The 25,865-nt window shown below is 40.4% G+C and overlaps 1 protein-coding gene across 5 annotated transcripts in view; it reads left to right on the top strand.

Annotated features, from left to right (window-relative positions):
- Nucleotides 1–22,017, top strand: part of peak1 (pseudopodium-enriched atypical kinase 1) — a 98,177-nt gene extending 76,160 nt beyond the window's left edge. For all 5 annotated transcript variants that reach the window (XM_037106646.1, XM_037106647.1, XM_037106644.1 and 2 more), the window contains 3 exons: nucleotides 7,653–7,900; nucleotides 13,047–13,861; nucleotides 17,705–22,017. In XM_037106646.1, the coding sequence (XP_036962541.1) occupies nucleotides 7,653–7,900; nucleotides 13,047–13,861; nucleotides 17,705–19,069 (2,428 nt within the window). In that variant the 3' untranslated portion in view covers nucleotides 19,070–22,017. The remainder of the gene's footprint in view (nucleotides 1–7,652; nucleotides 7,901–13,046; nucleotides 13,862–17,704) is intronic.
- The last annotated feature ends 3,848 nt before the right edge of the window (nucleotides 22,018–25,865 follow it).

The following is a 25,865-nucleotide window of genomic DNA, read 5'->3' as shown; positions in this document are numbered from 1 at the left end:
AGGGGAGCTGTGTACGGAAAGCATTGCTAATAATGAGAGGTACTAATCACTAACCATTTTCATGATGGATAATACACTCAGAACATTCCCAGTCCATTTGTGTTAATGATTGTTCTAGCCCAATATTTAAAAGCATATTGTAGGCTCAAAACAGGAAATTACATTTGACACTGTTTCCAAAAAGTCTTAAAAAGTCTCAAATTTGACAATCTCAATTTTAGGCCTTAAAAAGTCTTAAATATGTACATATACATGTACATAATATATTTATTCAGTTAAGTCGTAAATATGTACATTCATTTACTGTTTCATTTACTGTTTCTGTTTTTTTTTTTTTTTTTTTTTTGAGATTCACAGTAAGCTCTGTATGTTGTTCTTTGCCAGTTCCAGAAAGAATTTGACTGCAGAATCTGCTACAAATTTGGGAAAGTGTAACTTTAATAAGTGTTGGCTTGAACAACCACAATTTAGTTGGTTAAAAGTTGTACCTGTTATAATTTGAAGCGCAGTGTACACTCTTACAAGAGGAGTCTCAAATTTGGCACACTTGGTGTAAAAACGTTGGTGTCACACACAGTTCCTGGTCCAAAAAAAATTGGGTTTGCCCAGAGAGCTAACACACAGTTCTCTCAATCTAACAGAGGTGCAACTTTCACTCAATCACACTAACGATAGGTCTACTAACCAATCAGAGATACGGTGGGGACAGACCTTGGTCAAACAGATTGATCCATAGAGCAGTCGCCAGTGTTGTCAACATGGCGACTTTCTTGCTAGATTTAGCAACTTTATTTCTAAAAAGCGACTAGCAACAAATTTAGTGACTTATTCAGATCATCAGGGGAAAGGCGAGAAATATACTATAATGTAATTCACATGCTGCTCAGAGCCATCTCAGTCCACGGCTCCTCAGCAGCAGTGCCGGGGTTTTTCCTGTCGCCTCTCGCGTGGTTGCGCAGGCAGCAGGCCAGTGTGTGGGGACTGGCTAGGGCAGGTAGGAGCGGACACCGCAGCCGATCACTCTGTGGATTTGAGACCAGATAATTGCCGTTTACTCTGTTTTGATTTGGTAATTCTCTGACTTGTTAGTCTTTCACGGTTCCACTGGTACTTTACCGGTGATAACCTTAAGTTGCAAAGTTTAGATCATGTTTGATCTTCTCTCTCACCCTTTCTCCAGATTAGGACTGCGATTGACAGATTAGATTGTCCCTGTAGTGAGTTTGTGATTATTTGGTAAATATTTCTCTATCAACCTTTTGTATATATGGCTTAAAAAAATCTCCCCATCACTGCAACAGACACAATCAGTAAGCATTATGCAAATGAGTAGGTGATTATGTCCCCACCCCTGAGTGGAAGTGCTTTGGATTTTGAACACTGTTGCTAAACATCCGTCGCACACACACACACACCCACACACACACACCACACACTACTATAGTTAACTAAATTAAAATAAATTCCTGGATAAAAACTAAACTAAAACTACTTAATCGCTTGTTGAATAAATTAAAACTAAACTGAAATAAAAAACAAACTGAAAAAGTAAATTAAAATAAAAACTAATGAAAAACTAGAATAACCCTGACACACACTCACTCACTCCATTCTTCATTTTTTGAGTTGGTCTGTGAATGGCAATATATTTGGTTATTTTTGAAATAATTCTTGGACTGCATTTTTCCTTACTTTTTTGTATTTCATGGAGTTTTTAAAAGGTCTTAAAAAGTCTTAAATTGATTTGAACCCTGATTTGAACTGCAGATCCATAAAGTACATAATTTGACCTAGAAAACAAACAAAAAAAAAAACCACTACAGTAAATGATTAGATAATGTATCATCTGACTCATCCTGATGTACCTTGCATAGTAACTTGGTTAGAAATAGTAATTTCCTAATATGCTAAGTTGCATCAAGATGTGGTATATTTTCAGTCTGTGTGAAATGACTAATTGGTCAATGTTACGTAAAAGTCGTGACTTGGCAGCAAGCAGTTAGAAAGTACTGCTTGAGCTAAGTACTCCCTGCAGTATATCATTACTACCTCTTCCTGGGGTTTCATGTCATTTTCTGAGCAAATTCCAATTTATTTTTTGTAGGTGTATGTGTAATTGAGCACAAAAACTAAATTAAACCAGAGACTGTGCAGCATCTGGACTTCGATGTGTATTCAGGAGGGAAATTGTTGTTGAGTATCCTGATCTGTTGTAAAAAATCACCCCAAAGAACCCACTTGATCAGTAAGAGAATCACTGTGAAACTGTTTACCTTGCCGATGCCGCGCCCACATATATTTTGGCATGGAAGCAACCTTTTAGATGTTCTTGTTGGTCTTACCTGATCTGTTACACTTTGACCTACATCGATCTTATCCATTTCTTTGTATCCCAACCACCCCCATATTATCAATTTCTTCTCGGTTGTTTCAAGGTACTTGGCTTTCCACCATCATTTTCTCTGTTCGATGCAATTTTTTGCTCCTCTTCCATGCCTTTCTTCCACATGTTTCCCTTTAAGCCTGAAGCACTGCAGATTCTTGAATACATCTCTCCTCCATCCTGTCATTAGCTTGGCCCCATTCTGTCTCTTTTCTAGCTTCCCTGCTTTTCCTTTCCTCCTCAAGCTTCAGCTCTCGCCATCTCTTCGTTCTACACGAAGTTCCTGTCTCTTTCCACACTTTATAACAAGGGGTACAAGAGTCAAGTATGTGCAAGGCTCGCTATTAGTATGGGTTATTTAGGTGACGTTGTACTAAAATTGGAAATGTGAAGGTGTACTGAATGTATTTGAAAGTACCCAGTACGTTTCCCAAAAGTTTGATGCCAAAATCTTCAAGTCATTACTCAGGACAAAAGAATGATGGATTACTCAAATGAAGATAAATTAAGTTTGTTCTTTCTAAGCTAAAATGTTGAGTACAATATCTCACTCGCTAATACAAAGTTTGGTCTCTGGAACAGATGTCAGCATGAAGGATGAATTGTTGCAGCATTCCTCTGCTAAATGTTTCCCATTCATATTGACCAACGGACATCATAGAACAGCTTTCTCAACATTGGAATGCTGAACAGCATTCATTTACTGACATTTCACACCAGAAATAGTTTATTTATTCATGTATGCTGTCACACTTCAATGCTTTCGTGCACCTCACCTTTGGTGCCTTATTTTCCTTTGCACCTGTCTTTCCAAACCACTTTCGTGACCCTGCCATTTACAGCTTTCAATGTGAACTTGTCAATTAGTAACTATTTTTATTCACTTTGTGTTTTGCCCAGTAGGTTACTATGTAACTACACTGTCTTGACCCAAAAACAGAAAATAGCTTAAACTCTTACTTGGTGCCTTATCTTCCTGTGGTGATGTGAAGAAGATGTGACAGAGATTAGAGAAATAATTTGTGGAATGTAAATTAATTCCTCACATTGCTTCTGAAACTCATGTTGAAGGGAGAGGAAGTGTATTTAAATAACTAGTCTGTTATTAATTGAAAGGTACTTCAAGTTTTGGAGTTGTTTTTTTATGGTTTTTTTTTTTTGTCCAAGTCTGTACTTCTCCAAAATACTGGCACTTAAAAGTCTTTCTGAAAAAATAGGATTTGTTGCAACATAAGCAGTTTCAAAGCATCCATGTTGTTTAAGTCAAGATCCTATAAATCACTGTTAGTCCACCTTTCTTGCACGATAATTGCTAGCAAATAGTAATATTGTCTGTCCCTATATGAAATGACATACCTTTGATGCAAATGTATTTTGCTATAAGATATTAAAGACTTTCATGTTTAAAAAATCAACTTTCCCTGGACTTTCCCAGACAAATAGATATGTTATGAAGTGGCCATACAGGTCATTCTTAAGACCTGTTATTTGATTGGCAGATAAGGGGTTAACCCTAGTTCTTTTGACTGTAAGCAGTTTTATTGGCTAACATGGGCGTGCTCTACAGCTCTGGTGAACACACATTACCTGAGACAGGTAGGAACACTCAAAGAGAGAGAAAGAGAAGAAGACAAGGAAAGAACATACACAGGAAAAGACTTTGATCCTTCAGGACTGGCCAGGCTTCATTCACTACTCTACCTAAAATGTGAATTCAGCTTTGCCTTATATTCAAGGTTTCCAGATGGGAAACTGTGTAAGCCAATACAGTGGGTAAGAACTGAAACCCTTTGCTTTCCTTCACTTCTGTAAATATCTGTGACCATCCAGCCGTGTAAGTCATATTGACTTAATAGGGAGGAGAGGTTCTTAAGATTATGTGATTTGTGTTGTGGACCAGAGATTGTTAATTTCTTGTGACAAATATCCAAGAAACTGAGAAATGCACTGAGGCAGCTTTGTGCTATCTGAACAAGTCAGGTCCTGACACTGAACTGTGTAGCAGCCGTAAAGGTATTTATTGTGTTAAGGGCTGCTCAAAGTGTGTATCCATTCTGGATTTTTTGTTTTCAGGATTACAGTGTGGACTAGAGATTGTCTGCTTTATGATTTAGTGCCACTTTGTAATAGTTTTGCAGCTGGCTGTAATCCATTATTACTTTGGGGTTGAACAGGATTAATGTATAAGATACAGTACAGAATCCATGTTTAGTCAAAACCAGAATTATGTAATGACATCTTTTTATGTAGAAAGAATAAGGAAGAAAAAAAGAGGAAACTGAGATAACATGTCAGGCCAACAGACTTAAATTTTCTGCTTTCAATTATAACACACTGTTCTTTATGCTGTTTAGTTTTAGAGTAATTATACTCTGTTTATGCCTCTATCCACTCACTGTTTACTTCCTCTTTATTTTCTAGTAGTCTTAAAACACTGGGTCTTTTATATCAACTGTCTACTGCTGGCAAGCCGGCAAGTGCTAAAGTAATGCACTGTGCAACTCAGAGGCTATTGATCAACTCTCTTTATAAGAGACACAGAGGGCTTATGCTCTACAAAGCCAGATCATAAACATGTCAGATCTGATGCTCTCCTCAGACACAGAGCCCCAGGGTAGAGACAGACACTTGAGCAGCTGGGTGTCTTAAAGTGCTCATTTTTCTGTCTCTGTAAAATGATTGCAACAATACTTGTGTTCCTCATAAAGAAAAAAAAAAACACTCACTGCTTTAATATGAAACCTTCCCTAAAATGTGACTTTGATAGCGACCATGCTCAGTGACTATAGGTAAGCGTTCGTTGTATTTTGATCCATATTCCAAGACTGTCTGCACCAGTTTCTTTTTGCGTTTCTGGAATGTTTTTTTTTTGAGAAAATGATAGTCACCCTTCAATTGAAACCGTACCGAGCCCAAACATGTCTTTGTAATGATTAATTATCTTGTTCTGATGATTCATACCTGTTCTCAGAAAAAAGGATAGGATTTAAACGCTTTTTTTTTCTTTTTTTTCTGATCTAGCATTTTTTTAGATGCTAATCTGTACACTTTTAAACTTGATTCGATGTTTCTTCTTCCAGATGTCCCAAACATTCAATTGTTCAAAGCTCCCTATGAGTTTCGTTGTCTGTCTAGAGCTTACTTTTTCTACACAGGGACTTTTCCAAGTGCCACCTAAATCATTAATCATTTTGACAACATGTGTAATCACAGGAAATGACCCCTGATTCAGCATAATACAAACATTACTGCCAAGCTGCCCCACCTATGACAACACTTGTGGCAATGAAACCAGCTCTGTGAACTATTTGTGGCCATTTTTTGTTTAACTTTGACCTGGTTTTAAATTTCATTACTCAGCAGGACAGGAAAGGTAAATGCAGCTAATATTTTCTGTAATACAATAGGGGTTAAATCTACAGTAGTTTAGAATGTTACCCAACCTGGGTGGTCACAACCCAGGTGCCCCAAGGCTGTAATGTCTCACACAGGTCACATTGAAAGATCACAGCTGACCTCTTATCAGATCAGAGAGCAGCAGCCAGTATTGCGTCTAGTATATGATTTACCATGATCAGAGAGGCAGACTGATCCCAGATGGCTGTCGATGAAATCCCATCTGTTTAAGTGCTTTTCAGTGGAGCTGAAAGACACAGTTACCCAGGTGACTGTGGAAAAACATCAGGTTGTGACTTGTAGTTAACTTAAATTAAAAAGAAAGGCTCCTTGTCAGCTATTTGTTTTTTTGCAGCTACAGTTTCTCTTTAGTGTGTTTGTGTTTTTACAGTCATATTAGGAAACTTTCTTGTACCCCAGTAGGGTCAAAAACGAAACCCACTTGCACATAGCACTATTCATGGTCAAAAACTTTAAATGATAACTTTGACCATGTCAGCCATGTCAGAAAATACCTTTTTCAAGTACAATTATAAGGCAATGGACTCAGGCCGTGTGGGTAATTGTGGACTTGTCACTTCCTTCTGAAGCTCCACATGTGGCAGATTGCTTGTACACCTCGCATCTCTGGCAGCAAGAGCTACAGTATATGACAGGTCTCTTCATAACATCCCCAGGGCTTTCACACTGTGATTGGAGTCACTGTGCAATCTCCAGTCTCAAGTAGTAATACACCCTGAGTAACTGTAAGATGTGACCCAGATTTCTTCTGTCAGTACATGAAGTATATGGCATGCTGTTGCAGTAGGGAACATTATGCATTCATCTGCTGTAAGTCATTCTGAACAGCCACATTACAACAGACTCATAAAACGCTACAAATCATAAAGATGACAGGCATCGTGGTTTATTATGCCACACTCTATAATGCTCACGTACATTTTTTCATGACAGTTTGCATCAGTGTCGTCACACCTTAAACATATCCGTCAGGAGGCAAGATTACAATTCTGTTTTGTTTTGTTTTTTGTTTTTTTTAATTCTTGTTAAGATTCATTGTTCATTATTTTTCACTATGACCAGAATGCCTAAGTACATCCCTACAGCTTTGTTAAATATCTGCTGAAAAATTAATTTGGAAAAACTGGCAGCTAATAATCACATTAAAATCTCTCATGTTATCGTCACACCTTTTGATGAAGCTGCTGTGGCAGATTTAGATTAAATTCATCTCACCTCTTATCACACCTCACATTAAAGCAACTTACTATCACAGAAGGATCTTCAGAGCAAATTGTCACACACTGTTTGGTCCTGGTATGCCTTTTTCTTTGTCCTTCCTTCTGGCATAATTTTAGTTGCATATGAAACAAATCAGCCTTCAAAAGCCCCACTCTTAAAGCTGTGCTGCCTCTAATTCCTCACTTTCTGAGAAGAAAGAGGGGAGCTGATGAGGCGGTACAGACAGTGATTTGAGAGAGACTGAAAAAACTCACCAAATCAGAACATTGTTGTGTGTGTTTTGTTCATATCCTGTGATGTAAGATACAGTTATCCCTCATAGACAAAATGAACCATGACAGATTGAAATCTTATCAATAGAAGCTCGTTTATCATCTACCAACACTGCTCCCCTCCACGATAGAGCCCATTATCATCATCCTCTTCAGTTCTGACTTGTTTTGAAGCTTTCTTCACACAGAAGTAGACCTTATCAATGACAGAATACAGAACAATCTCAAAGCAGTGAGAAAAATGTTATAATAGATTACAAACAAAGGAAAGAAAACTGATGTAATTAGATGGTCAATGAAGCAAGTTTTCCACATTTTCATAAGTAAACAAGGCATGTCTCTTTCTCTGTGACCTGCAGCCAGGTACCAGTCAGTGCCAGTGGTACCAGGGATCGGGAGCTGCCCGGTGCCACCTCCCTGCCTGCCAAAGTGAATCTGGGGCTTGTGCTTGGGGAGGGCGAAGATGGCCATGCCAAACAGGTTACCACACCAGCCTCAGCCAGCGAGGGCAGCGCCAGCCTTGGAGAGCCAGACGAAGACGGGAATCACTCCCATCACTCCCACTCTACCGCCTCCAGCCAGTGCAGTGCCACTTATAGCAACTTGGGTAAGCTGGGTACTACACGTTTTGGTTTCTTGTGTATTTGCACTGTAAATATCTTGCATCTTTCTCTAATGTATTTACATGTACTTAAAAATGGTACTTTACTGAATCGAACGAACGAATCATACTATCTCTCTGTATGAAGGTTACGTTCATTGTAACTGGAGTCAGTCGATGAATATTGCTGCAATCTGTCAGTCCTCAGTGGCTGCACTTCACTCCTAAATAGCAGATTTCACTTTTCTTCAGCATCAGCACAGCTTCACATGTGACAAGTTATAATTTATTCCGTGCTGCAACAGCTTGAGCTCACAATCTTGACACATCTTGTCACCCACGGGCTGCATCTTGGAACTATTTTGAAATATTTTATTTCAGCTTGAGGTGGAAATCTTTGCCCTGACATTATTTGTCCTATTCAGTTCTCATCAGGCCCACTTACTTTAGCACATTTGTTGGACATGCAGAATTGTACACAAAGGGGACCACTCACTTAGATTAATCAAGAGATTACTTCTATGTTTTCGTCTGAATCACAATCTTTATATTCTTCTCTGTCTCACTACCTTCATCACCTGCTCTTGTGGTATTTCTGAAAATCATAGATCATGATTGATGAGTTTGGAGCAGGTTTGCCTTAATAACTACATTTACTTATGCCAGCACTGCTATTCATTTCATAAAAGCTTTTATCCTCATGTCTGGCACTAATTATTATGCTGCCTTTACTCTTAAAACTCATAGTTGTCTAATCTGGCTATGCTAAACTGAACTATGGCCTGGAAATGGAATGAAAGTCCTAACTCCACAGCCTTAATGAGTTGATTCCTTCACTTGTTCTTTTCACATGAGAAAAGACACTTCCAGGAGGAATATAAAGACAAGTTGTGTAACCTGAGATTGACAGTTTAAATGGAAGTATTGAGTAGAAAATAGCAGACACAAACACACATAAATCTATGCTGTATGCTAATTGTACAATTCTGTATTTGTTTTCATGTAATTTGATATCCTATTATACAACTTTAGTGGAATTGTCTTTAAGTTTGCTAGCCCACTGCTTTTTTTTTTTTTTTTTTTTAATCAATACGGCAATAGAGACCAGTTTAAGGGATTAACTCCTTAAGATCTTTGTCTCAGCACAGAAAACAAATAGGCCCGATTACTTCCTGTCTAGTTTATAACACTGTTGCAGATGGCATCATTACTTTCCTTAAACATGACAATTATGAAGCTCCTCTATCACAGTCCCCACTTTGACACTAGTTGACACGAGACATTTCATCTTTAGACATTAGTCAGTCTGGTGGTCGAATGACAAGCGAGTCAAGGGCAGACATGTGCAGCAACGAAGGGAGGAAGCGAGAGGGAAGCATTCTTTTAAAACATAGCTGGACGCTTAAAACACAAAGCTCTCTGTGGGTGGGAAAGGATCTCGCCGTGATCAAGCAGTGTGTGTGTGTGAAACAAAAAGAAACTGAAACACAAAGTGGTAGGCTGGAGAGTGTGGGTTTGTGGAGCAGATGCACTGCTGAAATTTCTTACTGTGTCTTTACATCATTAGCTTGAACGGTTATTTAATTATCATCAATGATAATATATTATAAACCATTTATTGGCTATAATGAAATTTTACTTGATAAATAGAGCCAATAACATGAAGCCCCATTGCTTTTATTGATTTAACAAGTGCAGACATAACATATTCAGATTCAGAGGTTGGTTTGCAATCCACCAATAAACTAAGCGAGAAGGAAACCCTAACCCAGAAAGGTTAAGAGCTTATTTTAGCAATACAAAAATTTAAAGTCATCCATTGTCGGTATCGAACAGCAGAAGCAGATAATTATTGGTTGTTGGCATCGGATTGAAAAACTCCATATCCTGCACCCTTACGGCATCTTAAAGTGTTTGTGTGTTTTTGCTGACATTGTTGCAGTCATTAGATTTCTTCTTTTTACAAAGTTATGTAAGGGTATGTAAATCTGGATTGATATATTTTGAGCATGTTACTGTAAAAGCTCCCTGGATAACACATGATGAGCTCCCTGCTGCCTAATTTTACTCTCCTGCACGCTGTTAATGAGGAACAAGGCAGGAGCGTGTTTTTGTTTGTGTTGGTCTGCCTTCAAACATTGCACAGTACAGCACTTCATTTTTGTTTGGGAGGGCGTGTGTGTGGCCTTCAAGATCAATACCATGGCTGCTGAATGTGATGTTTCCATTTTACTTGTCAGAGTGACAGAAATAGAATTTGTTACCCCCGCTCCCTCTGCTGTCCACTTTCGGCTTCTGTAATGCTTTCTGTTCACACATTTTAGTGGAGATTCACATTCACTTTGCAGAGCATAAGTGTCTCTCTCTCTCTCACTGGCGCTACAGTATACACACACTTGTGTTTTAATCAGAGCATCAGGCAGTAGGAGGCAGAGTGCTTGCAGCCTCTCTCAGTGAGAAAGCTCTAGTAGTGGTGGGAGCATTGAGCTTGCCTGTTGGCACAGCGGCTCCTCAAAGACTCTCAGGGATGGAAGCAGAGAAAAGCGTTTCACTGCTGCTGCACCACGTTTACCTAAATACTTTGAGATATTAGTGGAATTGAGGTAGGCTTGTTTTTCTTGTTATTCCTCTTCATCTCTCTATTTGTTTTCATTATTTCTTTGTCTCTCTGTTATCAGGTGTCCCCCATTTATTTCTTCACCTCGCAGTCATTTCCCCTCACTTTTACCACCTCTGTAGCCACCCACTTCACTGCTTTTACTTCCTTCCCTCTGTCTGTTCCTCTTTAATCTACCCCACCTCCTCTGTCGCCTCCTGTTGTTACAGTGTCGGATTTAGTTTCATTTTAGCACAATGGCTGAACAGCTATCTGTCTCTGCTATGGCAACAAGTTCCTTTATACAAACTAATGTTGGAGGATACTGTTCTTTAAACTGTAAGTGGAATACCTTTTTATATGGTATTTTAGAAAATAATTTCCTTTTATTTTCAAGGTATACTTGAAGAGAAAGGATTACATTAATCCAACCCTGCTAGAGGATGGTTATTACAAGCTGTTTTTACTGCAACTGCCTGTGTGAGAGGTCACAGATGTCCATGTTTGGTTTGATTGTGACGATGATATGACAGTTTCCATGTAATGATTTCCAGAATTGGATTAAGTAAGTTGAAAGCATTAGCAAAATAACTCTTTCAGACACATCAGGTTCTGTGTTAGTTTAACAGCAGTTTATTTTAAATTAAAAGAAAATAACTTTCTATTTATTGTTATCACTATTCTGAAACACTTATTGGTGACTTAAAATAGGAATATTGTCACAATGTGAACTTGTTCCGTTTCGGTTTGCAAACCTTATCTGAAACAGTTTGGAGGAATTGGACAAAAGAAAAATTGATTTGAAAGCCATTAGTTGGCACCGAGCGAGAACCAAAGACACAGTAGCAGGTTTTCCATAACATGAAGTGAGAACTGTGATTGCAGTGGTTTTACTCAGAGCTGATGGAAACACAGGTCGATGTGCTAGATAGGATTAGGTTCCAATGATTTTGAATAAAAACAGTCAAGAACTAGAGATAATTTGGTAGAAAGGGGTTAGAGTGTTATATTGTAAAGTGATCTCCAGCTATTTTTCATCAGACAAAAGAAAACATCTAAGCTGTCATGTAACAGACTAATAGATTTATAGATCAATCAAATTATTGGCACATTTAAAAGTAAAGTAAATTCTAATTCGCTGCAACCCTGATTTCAGGTTGTTTGTGTTGTAAGGCCATATGTACATATAAGATATACAAGGTTTAATAAATCCTTCCATGCAGGTTGTTTTATCGAGTCAGTCTTATGTAATTTAGTTAGGTCTCGGCCAAATTGCTGATATAGAAGATCCCTACGAGTGGCCGAGGGAGACAGTTGTTTTCTTGGATGGATTACTGCAGATTGGTGGAGGAACACATTAAATACACCCGTTCCAGAGAGGATTACCAAGACTCATTTACTTCGTCCTGACTGCTCTTTCTTAAGGCTTCTGCTTTCCTCAGCTCATGGCAGAGTGACACACACGTGATGAGTTACTCATCCTGTCTAACACAAATTTGCAATCAGTAGCAGTAGTAACATTTTTACTGTGCAAAGAGAAATGGTTGGTTCAAGTAGATTACTGTGGGGACATTCATCAGTCTTTTGGCAAAGATGTGACTTTGAAAGAGATCATCCTATAACACTCTCAGCCTCTCATCTTGATCATCTAGGAAATTGGGGTATTCCCTGATGAGTTGAAAGCCATGCAGTAGGGTCGTCTGTGACCTTGCACATCCACCCATTTAAAAGTACCAGGCTCTTTTATTGCCATCATGCAAGCGGCACGACTCCTTTGTCCCTTCCCACTTACCAGACACGTGTCCGACCCTCTGCCTCCGTGGTCCTCAACTCCAGAGAACATCGAGGGAGTCCAATCAACCCCTCAACCCTCCAATTCCCTCCCACCACCATCCCAGAAAATAAGGTCACATTGTGCCGCTGATGACTCCATGCTGCCTCTTTAAGCCTCACTGCAGCACAGAGCTGCAGATTGAGCCGGGCAGCTGGATAGTTGGAGGGACGACTTGTGCCCAGCTGTCCTGCTCTCTGGCTTGAATTTACCTCAGAGGCACCAGTTTCCTCACGTGCCACAGAACACAACCTCGTGTCAGCCTCTGATCTTAATGAGAGGCAGCATGCCATTGGGCGACTGGAAACGCCATGTTGATGATACAAGGAGCTCTGGGGATGATGGTGGTGAAAGAGAAAGAGTAATAATATTGAGAAAAGTCAGGCTGCCCAGGCTGGGCAGCTATAACCACAAAAAGGACCTTTCAAGTCCTGAATCATAGCAGAAGCCCAGAGGAAAATTGATAAAAGAGTATAGGAACCTGAATTGTCCTGCGAATAGCAAGCAATAGTCCTTAGAGAGATTCATGTTTTGCAATTTTCATTTTTCTAGGTATAAACTGAGGTGTGAGACATATTTATATGCCCTGTTTAAGTATAATCTGCAATAAAACCAGTTTGTTGTTTGAAACTCTATCACTCACACTCTCCACCCAGTGGGATATTGTTCAGTGGTGTTAACACTTTTATTGATTCATGCAATATCCTATCTTTCATTTCCTCCAGGTCAATCCAGAGCCAACATGATCCCACTGAAACAGCCACGGAACATCAAAGCATCCAGCGATACCTTGGCCTCCATTGATCTGGACAGCCTTGCTGACCAGCCAGCTTCTAAAGCCACACCACCACCACTACCAAAGAAGTCTGTGCCTCGCTCCAGCACTGAACCCAGCCTTGGAGGCAAGGAGCTAGCCCAGGGAGCCATGAGACCTCGAGCTGAGGCTAAGCCAGGGGGGACCAACCTGAGTGTGGCCAACCCTCTCTATGACTTGGATTCCACCTGGGAGACAGCTAGTCAGAGCTCCTCTCTCAGTTCAGAGCCTCATCGAGCCCACGACCATGAGAGCGGTGATTCCCTAGAGAGGCCAACAGCCACCACAGCCACCAACAAGGGCAGGCCAACAAACAGCATGTCCTCCCTCGTTTCTTCACCTGCTGCAGCCGGTGCCACGACGGGCAGAGAGAGGAGGGTCTACCCGAGTACAGAGTCTTTGGCTGGAAGGGGTCGTGCAACAGGTCGAGGTGCTGCTGGGGGTGGAGGAGCCTCCAAATCCCACAGACCTGCTCTGTACAGAGGCTTAGACAGCTGGGATGAGGTGGTGGGAAGGATCCGGGGGCTCCACACGGACACACTGCGAAAGCTGGCAACAAAGTGTGAGGACCGTTTCATGGCTGGTCAAAAGGATCACTTGAGATTTGGCACAGACAGCTGGTCCCACTTCAGACTGACCACTGGGAAGCCCTGCTGTGAGGCTGGGGATGCTGTATACTACACTGCCTCCTACGCAAAGGACCCACTGGTTAACTATGCCATCAAGGTGAGGTATCTGGCTCGGCTTCCTTTTACTGAAAAATGTACCACTCTGTTTACTTCACCTAACAAGTTTAATTTATTCAACACAACGTGATGTGAAAAGGTAGTACAAGCATTTTAACACCTGAATTTGCCAGTTTTAATGCCTGGCTGCCTGATTAATGTTAATGGTAAGTTTAATTAATTGAAGCAATACAATCCTCAGCGTGTGCTAAATGGACCTAGAAAGCCGCTTTCTCTTGCTGAAAACTTTGATGTGGTGTTAAGAAAGAACTACAAGCTATTTCAGCTTGGATCTAGCTTCTGGGTAGCTAAGGCATCAAATTTGGGTTCAGTATCCAAGGACACTTGGAGGGAGTGCTGTGACTGGGTATCAAAGCACAGGCCCCTTAACTGATGGATGACCAATCTACCTGTTCACACAGAGCCACCTTAATCAATAATCAAAATAGTTCCATCTGACTCTGTTTATGACATCTGTCTATTGGATGATTACATTCCTTGAATTGGTTGACTCTAAAAATCTAGAATCTAATTTGGCTCTAAATATGTTTAGTAATACATTGCATTGAATACAAGTATTTTTTTAAATACTCATATTTTGTTTGATCCTGAAATATTAACTGGGCTAGTTTTTCCCTCTTTCCAAACAAGCTATTCAGTTTTCAGTTCAGTTCATACTGAGGATTCATACAGTCACCTTTCTGCAAATGTTGCAACAAACTTACTTTCAGCATTTTTTCAAGTTCTTGATTTGCATTACCCATTTAACATGATGTGTTTTTAGATTCATCAGGAGTCTGGTAATTTCTGTCCTTGATGTAGATTTATGAAACCTTGTACTTTGTTTTTATGTTGAGGAATCTCCTCCCACCCACTCAGCCGAGGCGGAGGACAGTGTTTGTGCTGAAATTTTGGCACTTAAACTTTGAGCCTTCAGGGCACGACCTTGTGCAATGAAACCTGTGTGTGCATGCATATAAACAAAACCCTAATGCATGTACACACAATTTTTTAAGGGTTGCAGTCCTGCATTCAGAGCTTTCTGGAAGAGTTCTGGATCTTAAACACAAAGCAGATATGGATGAAGGTTACATTATTCACAGAATATGAAACTCTCTGCTCTCCACCGTACTTCAAAGCTTTGCCTTCATATGAGCAGCAGGCTCATGATAAAGTCTTGTTTTTTTAAGATGCTCGTCCGTAAATAAAGCAACCAGGAGCAGAAGAAGAGAACAGGCCCAATTAAACTTTCCCCAACTCTGTATTTTAATGTGGCCCAGTTGAGCTCCTGCCTCCCTTAACCCCCATAAGTGTAGTTGGTCCTCCTGCAAATTAGATTTTACATGCCGTGATATTTTTAATGCAGTGATAATTATTCATAATCCACCTTGAGCATGTCTGTGTTGTAAAGCCTTGAAGTATCTCTGAAATGTCAGCTTTTAGGAATGAAGAGGGAGCAATAAAGAAAATTAATTTCCTGTAATTGTGTTGCAACCAGCAACTTTACAAGCATGTCCTTAAAGAAGATCAGTAGGCAGTTGTAGTGTCAGAGCCAACATGTCTAAACCAGTGAACATGCACATTCCTGAAGAGTTACACAGTGGGTCTGGAGGGGAATACGCTGCTGCACTGCCTCATCACAACCCAATAAATGGTGCATAAATTATGCCAAGCACCACCAAGGTTAAAGTCTGCCTTATTAGAAGTAATAAAGTGAATTTATGGAGGTAGTAGTAGTAGTAGTAAAAAACACACACAGGATTACTGAAGACGTGTTCATGCCGCTCAAACAGACGTCAAAAAGAGAACGGCAATAAATCAGTATTGTTATTGTCTTTCAGTTGACTGTTATTGTGATATCATGATGATAGTATTCATTATTTTAACATAAGCCTTTCGGAGTTGCTGCAGTAGCTCAGCTACAATACGGTAGTTTCTTTTTTTCCCCCAACTTCACACTGGGATGAGAAAACATCTTTTGTTTTACACATACTAATAGTTTTGTTGTTTTTTTTGTTTTTTTTTCTGAAATAATACAGCAGAATGCAGTTGATCACATTTACTGAATAATTTAATACGTTTCAGTTTTATATAATCTTTCATACATATGCCATGTCAGGATTTATATCAAGAGTTGCTCACTCAAGAGAGAGTCAGCCAGTAATCATTTGTAAATGATGATGATTTTATGCTGTTCAGAGTGGGTTCATGTAGTGGAGCTCTACAGCCCAACTCTAGATTGAGTAATAGAATAAAAACTTTAATCCATTTTTAAGAAAAAAGAAATTGCATTTACATGCAGCACATAAGAGTCAGCATGTCCACATTTGTTTTAAGAAATTGTTTTTTTTAATATAAATAGCTGACACGCTGTGCATGAATTCATCACCTTCTTTTGCACAATGACATTTTCATATAGAGGCAAATAAAAATGCAGTGAACCTCAGAATGCTGATGAAATCACAGACAAGTGATGCCAGCATTTTATGTTATACACACTGTGACAAGAATGTATTTTAGTTTTTATTTATTTTATTTTATTTGTTATGCCTTGACTTCTCTCCCGTTGTTGGTACTTTACTGAATGTTGTGACGTGTGCAGAGAGCGATCCTATCTTTGATTCTGCTTCTCTTGTCTGTGCAATGATCAAAGTGTGGAAGACAGAGAGCTACAGAGGCTGCTACTGTGGTTTAACAGTCAGAGAAGCGCTATCACTGCTGTCTGTGACAGCCTGCAGTCTTTCTCTCTTCTTCTCACTGCTCAATATATCATTTACGCCTTGAGCTGCAATGTTCGAGAGAGGACAGGGAGTTTTGACACAGAAAACACATTTGATGTTTGAGTCCTCCTGTGCTTTCTCTGCTAAAATGGTTTAGTTTGTGCCAGTGTTGCTGAAGGTTGCTGTTTGGCTAAAAGTCTCCCACAGCAGTCAAGGGAGGGATTGTCGCTGGTCTGGTTTCATTAAAATGAAAAGAAGTCCATTAATATCACACAATAGAAGATTTATAATGTCTAAATAGATGAACACTGAAGTAAATAAGTGTCTGACCAGTTCTGTATCTGCCCCAAAATTCACACCATGAGCTGTGCCTCAGCTGTGCCCAGGTGAGAAAGGATGCAGATTTTGATATTCCCAGACTCGCTTGGATTTTTCATTGTTTACAAAACTATTTCTGTCTGTTATTATGTGAGCAACTTAGTGCTGCACATTGAATGTCTTCCAGGAGAGACTGTCTCTCCGACGGCCGGCTCTCTGCCTAGCCTTCAAATGTGACTGTTCAGAGCAAAATAAAAACTTTAGATTTCAAGAGTGGCAAGGGACAACACACTGAACGACCTAGTATCAAAAAAGCAAACCGCCCCTCGGTGCTCTGAGACTTTCCTCCCATGTGTGTGGCTCATCCCACTGCCATTTATCCTTACTGGAGAGTAAATCTTTAACACAAAACTCAAATGTATGGCTTGTTTTTAAAAAGGATGAACATTTCTTAATGCACCTGGGCACTTTGGTCTTTAGCAAATACTACTTGGACAGGACTAGATGGGGAAAATGTAGTAGTCACAAAAACAAAAACAAACATTTGTTTGGTAACAGTGTACGCTGGACTGAATCAAAGTAAAATACAGTTTCTGTTTAAAGTAATAATAATGATTTAAAGACGTCAGTCTTTAAATATACAGACAATACTTATCAGTAGGATCTTTTGAAAATAAAAACTTAACATTTGTAGCAAAAAAGGTAACATGGCATACAAAAAGAAGTTCCACATTGCTTTATAGTATCAGTTTTCTTATATGGATGTTAATAATATATGTGATAATGTTATCTTTCTCTTTCTCCAGATCTGTCGGAGCAAAGTGAAGGAGACCCAGCAGCAGTTTTTCCACAGTCTTGCAGTGAGACAGAGCCTGGCCGTCAACTTCAACATCCAGCAAGACTGTGGGCACTTCCTGGCCGATGTCCCCACTCGCTTGCTGCCCTGGGAAGAGGAAGAAGATGAGGAGGAGGAGGAGGATGAGGAGGAAGATGTGAATGGGCTGAAGGAGAAAGAGAAAGAGATCAAGACTGACACCAAGACAACAGACTCCAAAGCCTCAAATGGTAAATTAGATGAAACCCCAACAGCAGGTCACATGAGCACTGCAGGCCGCTTGAAGAGCCGAGTGGTGGTCATCACACGTGAGGTGCCTTTCCAGACGGTGGCGGACTTTGTCCGAGAGGGCGTGGCACGACACACTCATAACCCGGAGCTGTACGAGCGTCAGGTGTGTCTCCTACTGCTGCAGCTGTGCTCTGGCCTGGAGCACATGAAACCTTACCATGTGACCCACTGTGACCTGCGGCTGGAAAACCTGCTGCTGGTCCACTGCCATCCTGGCAACCCCTGGAATCTGGACATTCTTGAGCCCAACAACAACAGCAATAGCAGCAGTTCTGGTGCAACCTCTGCCAGTGCTGCTGCTGCTGCCGCCAACGCCACCTGCCCCGCCCGCCTCATCATCAGCAACTTCTCCCAAGCCAAACAGAAGAGCACTCTCATGGCCACTGACCCTGGTACGCTGCGCGACCAGTCACGCCTGGCACCCGAAATTGTTACAGCAACTCAGTACCGCAAGTGTGACGAGTTCCAGACTGGGATTCTCATCTATGAGATGCTTCACCGACCAAACCCATTCGAGGAGACACCAGAGCTGAAGGAGCGGGAGTACACCTGGGCAGACCTGCCGCCGCTACCTGTCAGATCGCTCTATTCACAGGGTCTGCAGCAACTGGCCAGGTTACTGCTCACCGTCAACCCCTCTGAAAGGATCCGCATGTCCGAGGCCCGGGCCTGCCTGCAGTGTCTGCTCTGGGGCCCTCGTGAGGACTTGTTCCAGGCGCTGGGCTGCAGCAGCACAGGCCCCATGTCAGGGGCCACAGCCAGCCAGCGCGAGGCTACCCTCCAGAACTGGCTGGACCTGAAGAGGACTCTGATGATGATCAAGTTTGCCGAACGTTCGCTGGACACGGCTTGTGGCGTGAGCCTGGAGGACTGGCTGTGCTGCCAGTACCTGGCGTTTGCCACCACGGACACCCTGAGCCGGGTGGTGCACATCCTGCAACAGCCACAGCCAAATCCTCAGAACCAGAGCCAGCCAGTGCACGCAGCACAGAACCAAGCTCATCAAGCACACACTCTCCACCTGACTCAGTCACAACCGCTTTGAGTTCCTCTCCCTAGCTGTTACTATGGCAACAGATCCAACTTCCCTGGTGTGGTCCCTCTGCCGACGCTAATGTGTGATGTGAGCTAATAGTCAGCTTTGTTGTTGCAGCAGCCACAGTGCTCACCTAAAACTAAACAGCTGGTTGTGCAATGTCTGTGTTTCGTTCATGGGCAAATCAATCCACAGAGCGAAAGGCTGTGTTCCCATCTAACAGGCCAGGCTTCATGATCAGGGTTATTCTTAGCACTCATTAACAACAGTGGGATGGTTAAGAGTCCGGCAGATGAAGCGTCTGTCAAACCCAGTCCAAGACAAACTGGAACATTAGAAGTTGGCAGTGACTTTTCAGACGTCTCTTTTCGGTCCAGTTCATCTTCAGTTTCTTCAGTTACTCACATCTCATATGTGTTATGACATATGAAATTTCATATTTTTATGGGTTTTGTTCAGCCAGTTTCTGTAAGACTACAGAATTGTGATAGCTTTATATCCAATGTGATTTGCGAGACGGATGTCTGAGGGATTCCTTTGAGGCGTTGTCAAATTAAATACTTTTGAGAAAGTGTTGCGCATAAATATTAAATAAAAACATTTTCATCTAAAGATTCCACTTAATGTCCTCAGTTTCTGGAGAGAGAACCTCAGAATGTATCAGGGATGTGGATGCAACTCACACTATAACATAGTGTTGTATTTTAAGCAACAGTTCATTCTTCAAAAGACTAAAAGGAGAAATTTAGGGAATGAGGAAAAAAGGAACAGTCAGAACAGACTTTCTAACCGTTGATGGATTTGTCCTTCAAAATTAAATTCAATCACAGTGAAATTTTTTTTTTTTTTTAAACTAGACTGATGCAAAAGTGAAGTATGTTTTACCACTGAAGCCAAAGATCTGCCATAAAATCTTTACAAGTTTACTACAAACTGCAGTCAGACGTGATTACAGTAACTAGATTTATTTTTGTTTTTTACAGCTGAGGCTTGGTTCAAGTCAGTGAAATGTCAAAGCCAGTCTGGAGTTCAGTTTAACAAAAGTTACACCGTTAAATTTTGTTGTATTATTTAAGACAAAACTTTTGCACAGGGCTTTGAGCACAGTTACAAAACAGGTTTGAACCGTTAAAATGGGACACAACTTCTGTGGCTGTTGGTTTGGCTTCCTGTCGGAGTATGTGCAATTAGTATCTTTGTTGTTTCCTTTGGAGGTAATGGCTTATGGACATTTTTATGACATTATGCGGTCTTTTACTAATCCTCTTTTCCATTAGTTTTGTGGCACATAAACTGATTCATTTCAGTTAAATCCTACAATTTTAGAAACAAAGTCAAGTTCAATGTAAAGAACTGGGAGACAGGGATGTTTCAGGGACTGCAAAAAAGTTCTTCTTTGTCTGTTGTGTTGTTTTTGTCAAGTTGTTTTCGAGGGGTTGTGCGTTACGGATGACATTTGCACATTCAGTCTGAACATCGGCACTCCTCGATGGAGGTCGAGGACGCGATGATGCAGGAGAGACTGAGAAAAAGTTCCTTTGACTTTAAGGAACTGGATTTGAATTGTTTTGCAGCGTGTGGAATGTAATGGTTTGCCTGGACTGAAACGGACATTTGGACCTGGTCTCTGATCTGACGGCTTCAGAAACACACTCATCTTCCAACTGAACCACTTCGTTTCACTCTTTTGTGTAATAATCAACCATAGCCTTGAGGAGAAACTCAACCACCAAACTCTATTCACTTGCCTGGTTTCCCCGTCCTCTTCGTTGTTATCCTGCCAGTAGGATGACAGACCCTGCATTTATCCTGTGCTTGACACTCTAAGGATTTATTCTGCTTTATTGATCAGTATCAACCAGCTAGTGGAAGTAATATATGAACACAAGCCTCAACTTCCTATGAAAACAATAAGAAACTGTTAACATTTAGATGTGGATTTATTTGTGGCTATGATGTTCCAACACATCTTTCAAATCAGAACCAAACGCGACTCTGTGTACTTCTGTCTTCTGCAGTTTGTTCCCTCGATACAGAATCCGGGCGGACGACGTTTTCAAACTGACATTGCAAGAAGGCTTTCAAAAGTTTACTCTGATTTGCTCTGGTTCAGTTTGTCTTTTCATATCTGTAAACTACAGCAGTTCAGCTTGTCACTGGGGTATAAATGTACTTTTGGGATCAGGATCCTGTGATCGTTTTGCTGCAGATGTACAATACAAGACTTAATGGTCCACGGAGTGAAAATGAGACAAAGCAGGTGTGAGTTTGTTGCTGCGTTTTAAAGGGTTTGTGTACTAAAGGAATGCGTGTAGACAGCACTGGTGGCTGTCCTTGTGTCTAGAGATTTAAGCCTTTATATAGTATATATAGTATAAATATATATAACCTTTATCTATTTTAATCCACACACTATTTTGTTGTTTATGGAGCACCTCTATTTCTGTCTTTAAAGAGTCTAAATATCATTTATTCATGTTTTAAAGCTTTACTTGACTTTCTTCAACCTCGCTTGTTTTGGGGGAAGAAAACGGTGAGTAGTTATCACTGTCCTAAAAAAAAATTTTAAAAAAGGATAAATGAGAAAAGATCTTTTAATCTTCAAGCCACATGATAAGGAGCATTAATATACAGAACAATGTACAGTATTTTTACCCCTCTCGTAAAGTTATCTGCTTAGGAGATGAACCACTTTGAACAGAGGCTGAAGGATGACCTTTGAACAATGCATTAATACATCCATCAACTGTGCAGCCTGCAGCGAATATTGTTTATTTTTCTTCTCTTTGCTCTGTTCTTTCTCTTTGCATTGTTCTTTGCCACTGAACTGAAAAACAGAAGCTCTCTTAGGCTTTCTAGTAATTTGTGTACAGTATGTCTCCTGGCCAGCCGCCATTTATTGTTGATCAAGTTAACCAACAGTAACAGAACAATAAATATATGTTTTTATATATACACACTCTGTGCCATTGTGTTATTGATGTTGTGGAGTTATTGATTTTACCCTCCAAGGTAGGGCAGTAGGGCTGTAACCAACAAGTTATATTATTCATAAATCTACCAAATATTATCAGGAATAATCATTTAGTTTATAACGTGTCCAAAAAAAGTGGAAAAAAACTTCCAGCTCTTCAAAAGCCAAATAATCTTACATTTCCTGTCATAAATGACAGAGAAAAACAGCAAATCCTTAAGTTCCTTTCAATGAATTTAATGGTTAAGGCCTGCTGTATCCATGCACATCCATGCACAAATTCATCAAACAGGCTTGGTTGTGAACAAAAGGGTATTGCTATCTGTGTAAAGCAACGTTATATAGAAATTGGCATTTTGTGTGATTTGGCGCCCCCCACGGGATGGAGTTCCGATTGCATTAAGTGGGCACAGATACCAGAAAATCAATCTTATCATTTAGTGAACGTGAGCACTGAACACTGTAACAGTGATTACTTTTGGAATATAGCGTGAATGTTTAATTACGGATATCTACAGATATTAAAACAACAAAATTACCTTTAAATGTGATCAAACATTGTCCTACTGATGGTATACAATGTTGTGCTTTTGTTTGGTCAAGTTATGTTACATCAGTTGCTAGAGAACACTCAGTACTTGCAATACCCACTTCATTAATGGTAACAACTACAAGCTGCCATGAATAAATAATATAAATAATTTCAGTATGAACTTGAGTTGGATTATCGGGTTAAGAGTAGCTTGTGCTGTGAAACTCTGATGGCGCAGCGTCACTTTTTTTCCCCAGCAAAATAAGAACTGTCCACAGACTTTGGGCTGCTAATGAGCCATTAAATTATTTAAAGTGACCAAACTGGGAACATATTAATCTTCTCCGGGTTTTGGAACATGAACCCAAATCTTTTAAACTCAAGAGAAACCTGCTATCTGAGTGTTTGAATTAGTTTTTTCTTTTTTAGAGACAGAGACAGGGAGTTCTGAAGTGAATAATTAAATCCCTCATGATAAAGTCTGATGTTTCTGTCGGCATGGATCGATGTTTCTCACAATATTAGATTTAAAGATATCAGATTCAAAGACGCACTCTCATTTAGTCATAGCGCCAAACAGCAGCCCCAAAGCACATTTCCTCACAATTAGTTAATCATACTTTAATTAACAATAAGCAATTTAATTAATTAAGCAATTGTAAATGATTATTAACATTGTAAAGGCCATCCAAATAATGTTTACAGATGAACCTCACAGTATTTATTAACCATTTACAAAGTGTAAAAAACATCAGATGCAACGTCAGAATAAATAATTGTGAAATAGATGTTTTATAAAGCCTTTCACTGTTGCTGACAGTGAATTTACCCTTACTGAAGTTTAATTCACTTGATATTTTCCTTTAATTAAATGTTATTTAAATATGTTACCTACATTATAATGCCATCGGACCTAGTAACGTACTTGGAACAACTGAGCACAAAATATAGACTGGCTCTTAACAGGTAAACAGATTAATGGGTAGTCATCACCATTCCCTAGAGCCTCAGGTGACACGTCCTAATGTCTTGCTTTGAATCTCAAAGATAGTCTGTTACAATACTGTAAAACAGAGAAAAGCATCAAATCCTTACACTGAAGAAGCCAGAATGTAGTCAGTTAAGTAAGGTGAGAGGACTGTGTGAGGTTACTAGCAATCGTATTATAGTATGATGGGGACTTGTGAGCAGTATTCACTTGCTCTGAGTAATGTGTAGGGTCGAAAATATCCACAATAATAATCTTATCCAACTTCTAACTAATGTACGCTGGCATTTGTTTTGTCTTGTTTGTCTTTAATAATAGATGGTCAGGTGGCTAAGAATGAGTGTTTGGGCCCACTGAATCACTGTGAACTTGGAAAACATAGTTCTGACTCGTGCATAGACTCAGTAAAGTAGGCGTCATGTACTTACTTTATTGCGAAGTACCTCGGTGTCGTTGCAGCAACTCCACCACCAGATGGAGACATCCAAAAGGCAAAGACACGCAGGAGTGCAGCCGTCTCCTGCTGCGAAACCTCCAATAATCTGACTCTTATGACGTTCGTGTGACTTTTATTCATGCCGTGCTCAGTCTGGTGTGTCTGTAAAGACGTGCTGTATGAATAGGAACAAGAAAAAGCCTCAGAAGGATTTTCTGCTGATGAAACAGTGATTTCAGATGGGATGATCCCGTCCAGACTGAGATTATACTCTTATCTCATGATGTGTCTCGCTCAGCTCTCACATCGCCTTGTCTCTTATCTTTGTGACTGAAAAGGAGGAAAGGAAATCCATCCACCCATCCATCCACCCCTCCATCCACTCCCCTCCATTATACTGCTAACTGCATTTGTTGTATTAGGATGCTCTGTTACTTTACTCTGTACAGATTTATTGTCATTCATGTGCTGCAGTTTGCAAACAAAAGTGACTCTTGAACTCATTAAGATCTGATTGTTTTTCCTTCCTCATCCACCATTCAATATCACAACCGAGAGCAGAAATCAGGATCCTCCACGGGCACCGCTTAAGAAGGAAAAGAATCAAGAATACATTTTTCCAGAGTGCATTACTTTCTGTAACTGCATCTTGCACTACTTAAAGACTGCGTACTCATCAGTGTTTAGTACATCTACCTGACCCTTTTTTAAAAAACCCAGATTTACTTTAATAAAGTGCATTTACAGTATCTGTGTTGTCGTCTCATCTGGGAGGAGTATTTCCTGTTGGCAGTAATCCTCATGTTCATCAGTATGGATCCAGAGTGACGCTCCAGTAGGTTTATTACCTGTATCATGATTCATTGCTTGACCAATAATCAAGTTGAAAGAGGTCACGGCAGGTCAAGCCAGGGGTCAGGGGGGCACATCCTGCAGGGGCCAGCAAGGGACCATGACGCATGTTGGTGAAGAGGCTCAATCATTTAGTTCAGGCTGTATCTAAGGGCTGCACAGAGCCATGTTCAGTTAAGTATCAGCAAAGTTTAAAGAAGCTGTTTGGGAGATTTCCATTGCTGAATAAACAAGCTGTTCCTCAGAGGAAACTAAAGTCCTCAGAAAACGGTTTGAAGCTAGAAAGGTGACAGGGTCCGCCATATATACATTCTCTCCAAAGTCCTTTGGAGAGGAGACAGTTGGTTCATTTAGCTTGTTTAGACATTAAAAAAAAAAAAAATCAAAGGTGGTCTTTCTCTTCTCCAAAACTACGTGAGTGCACCTTTAAGAGCTCTGGGGTGGCCAACAAAAGAACCACAACCTGGCAACCCAAAGTGACTTATTAACATGAGGTGTGTTTTATTAGAAATGGCATCTTCAGTTCATACCCACAAGTTTGTGTCTGGCGGGTTGATGAGACGTTCAACGCCTCTTTGATTTGATTAGAATTTATATAAAAGCGAGAGTTTGGCCATCAGAGGTGTCATCGCTGCACTCTGCCCACCGCCTGTAAACACAGTTATGTAATTTCACACTGAATCATCCCTAACAGATGAAAGCGATGATGATGAAGAGGGAGAGGGGAGAAGGAGGAGGAGGAGGAGGAGGTCTTGCTCTTGGGACAGAAAGAATTGGGGGGTTCAGGAGAGTTTTTTTTTTTTTTTTTTTTTTTCTCTGTGGGAGTCAGGTTCACTTGAAAAGTTTGTCTGTCTGTCCCTGAGGTGCACCTCGCTCGCACACACCTCCCATCCCAGTCTCCCCACGGTTGCATAACACCAGGATCTGTGTGTGTGTGTGTGTGTGTGTGTGTGTGTGTGTGTGTGTGTGTGTGTGTGTGTGTGTGTGTGTGTTGCTGCAGGTTCTCCTCAGTGCTGCTGTTGT

Source organism: Acanthopagrus latus, chromosome 8, assembly GCF_904848185.1.
Source record: "Acanthopagrus latus isolate v.2019 chromosome 8, fAcaLat1.1, whole genome shotgun sequence".
In the NCBI taxonomy this organism is placed as follows: Eukaryota; Metazoa; Chordata; class Actinopteri; order Spariformes; family Sparidae; genus Acanthopagrus; species Acanthopagrus latus.
This window is presented reverse-complemented; position numbering and strand designations above follow the sequence as displayed.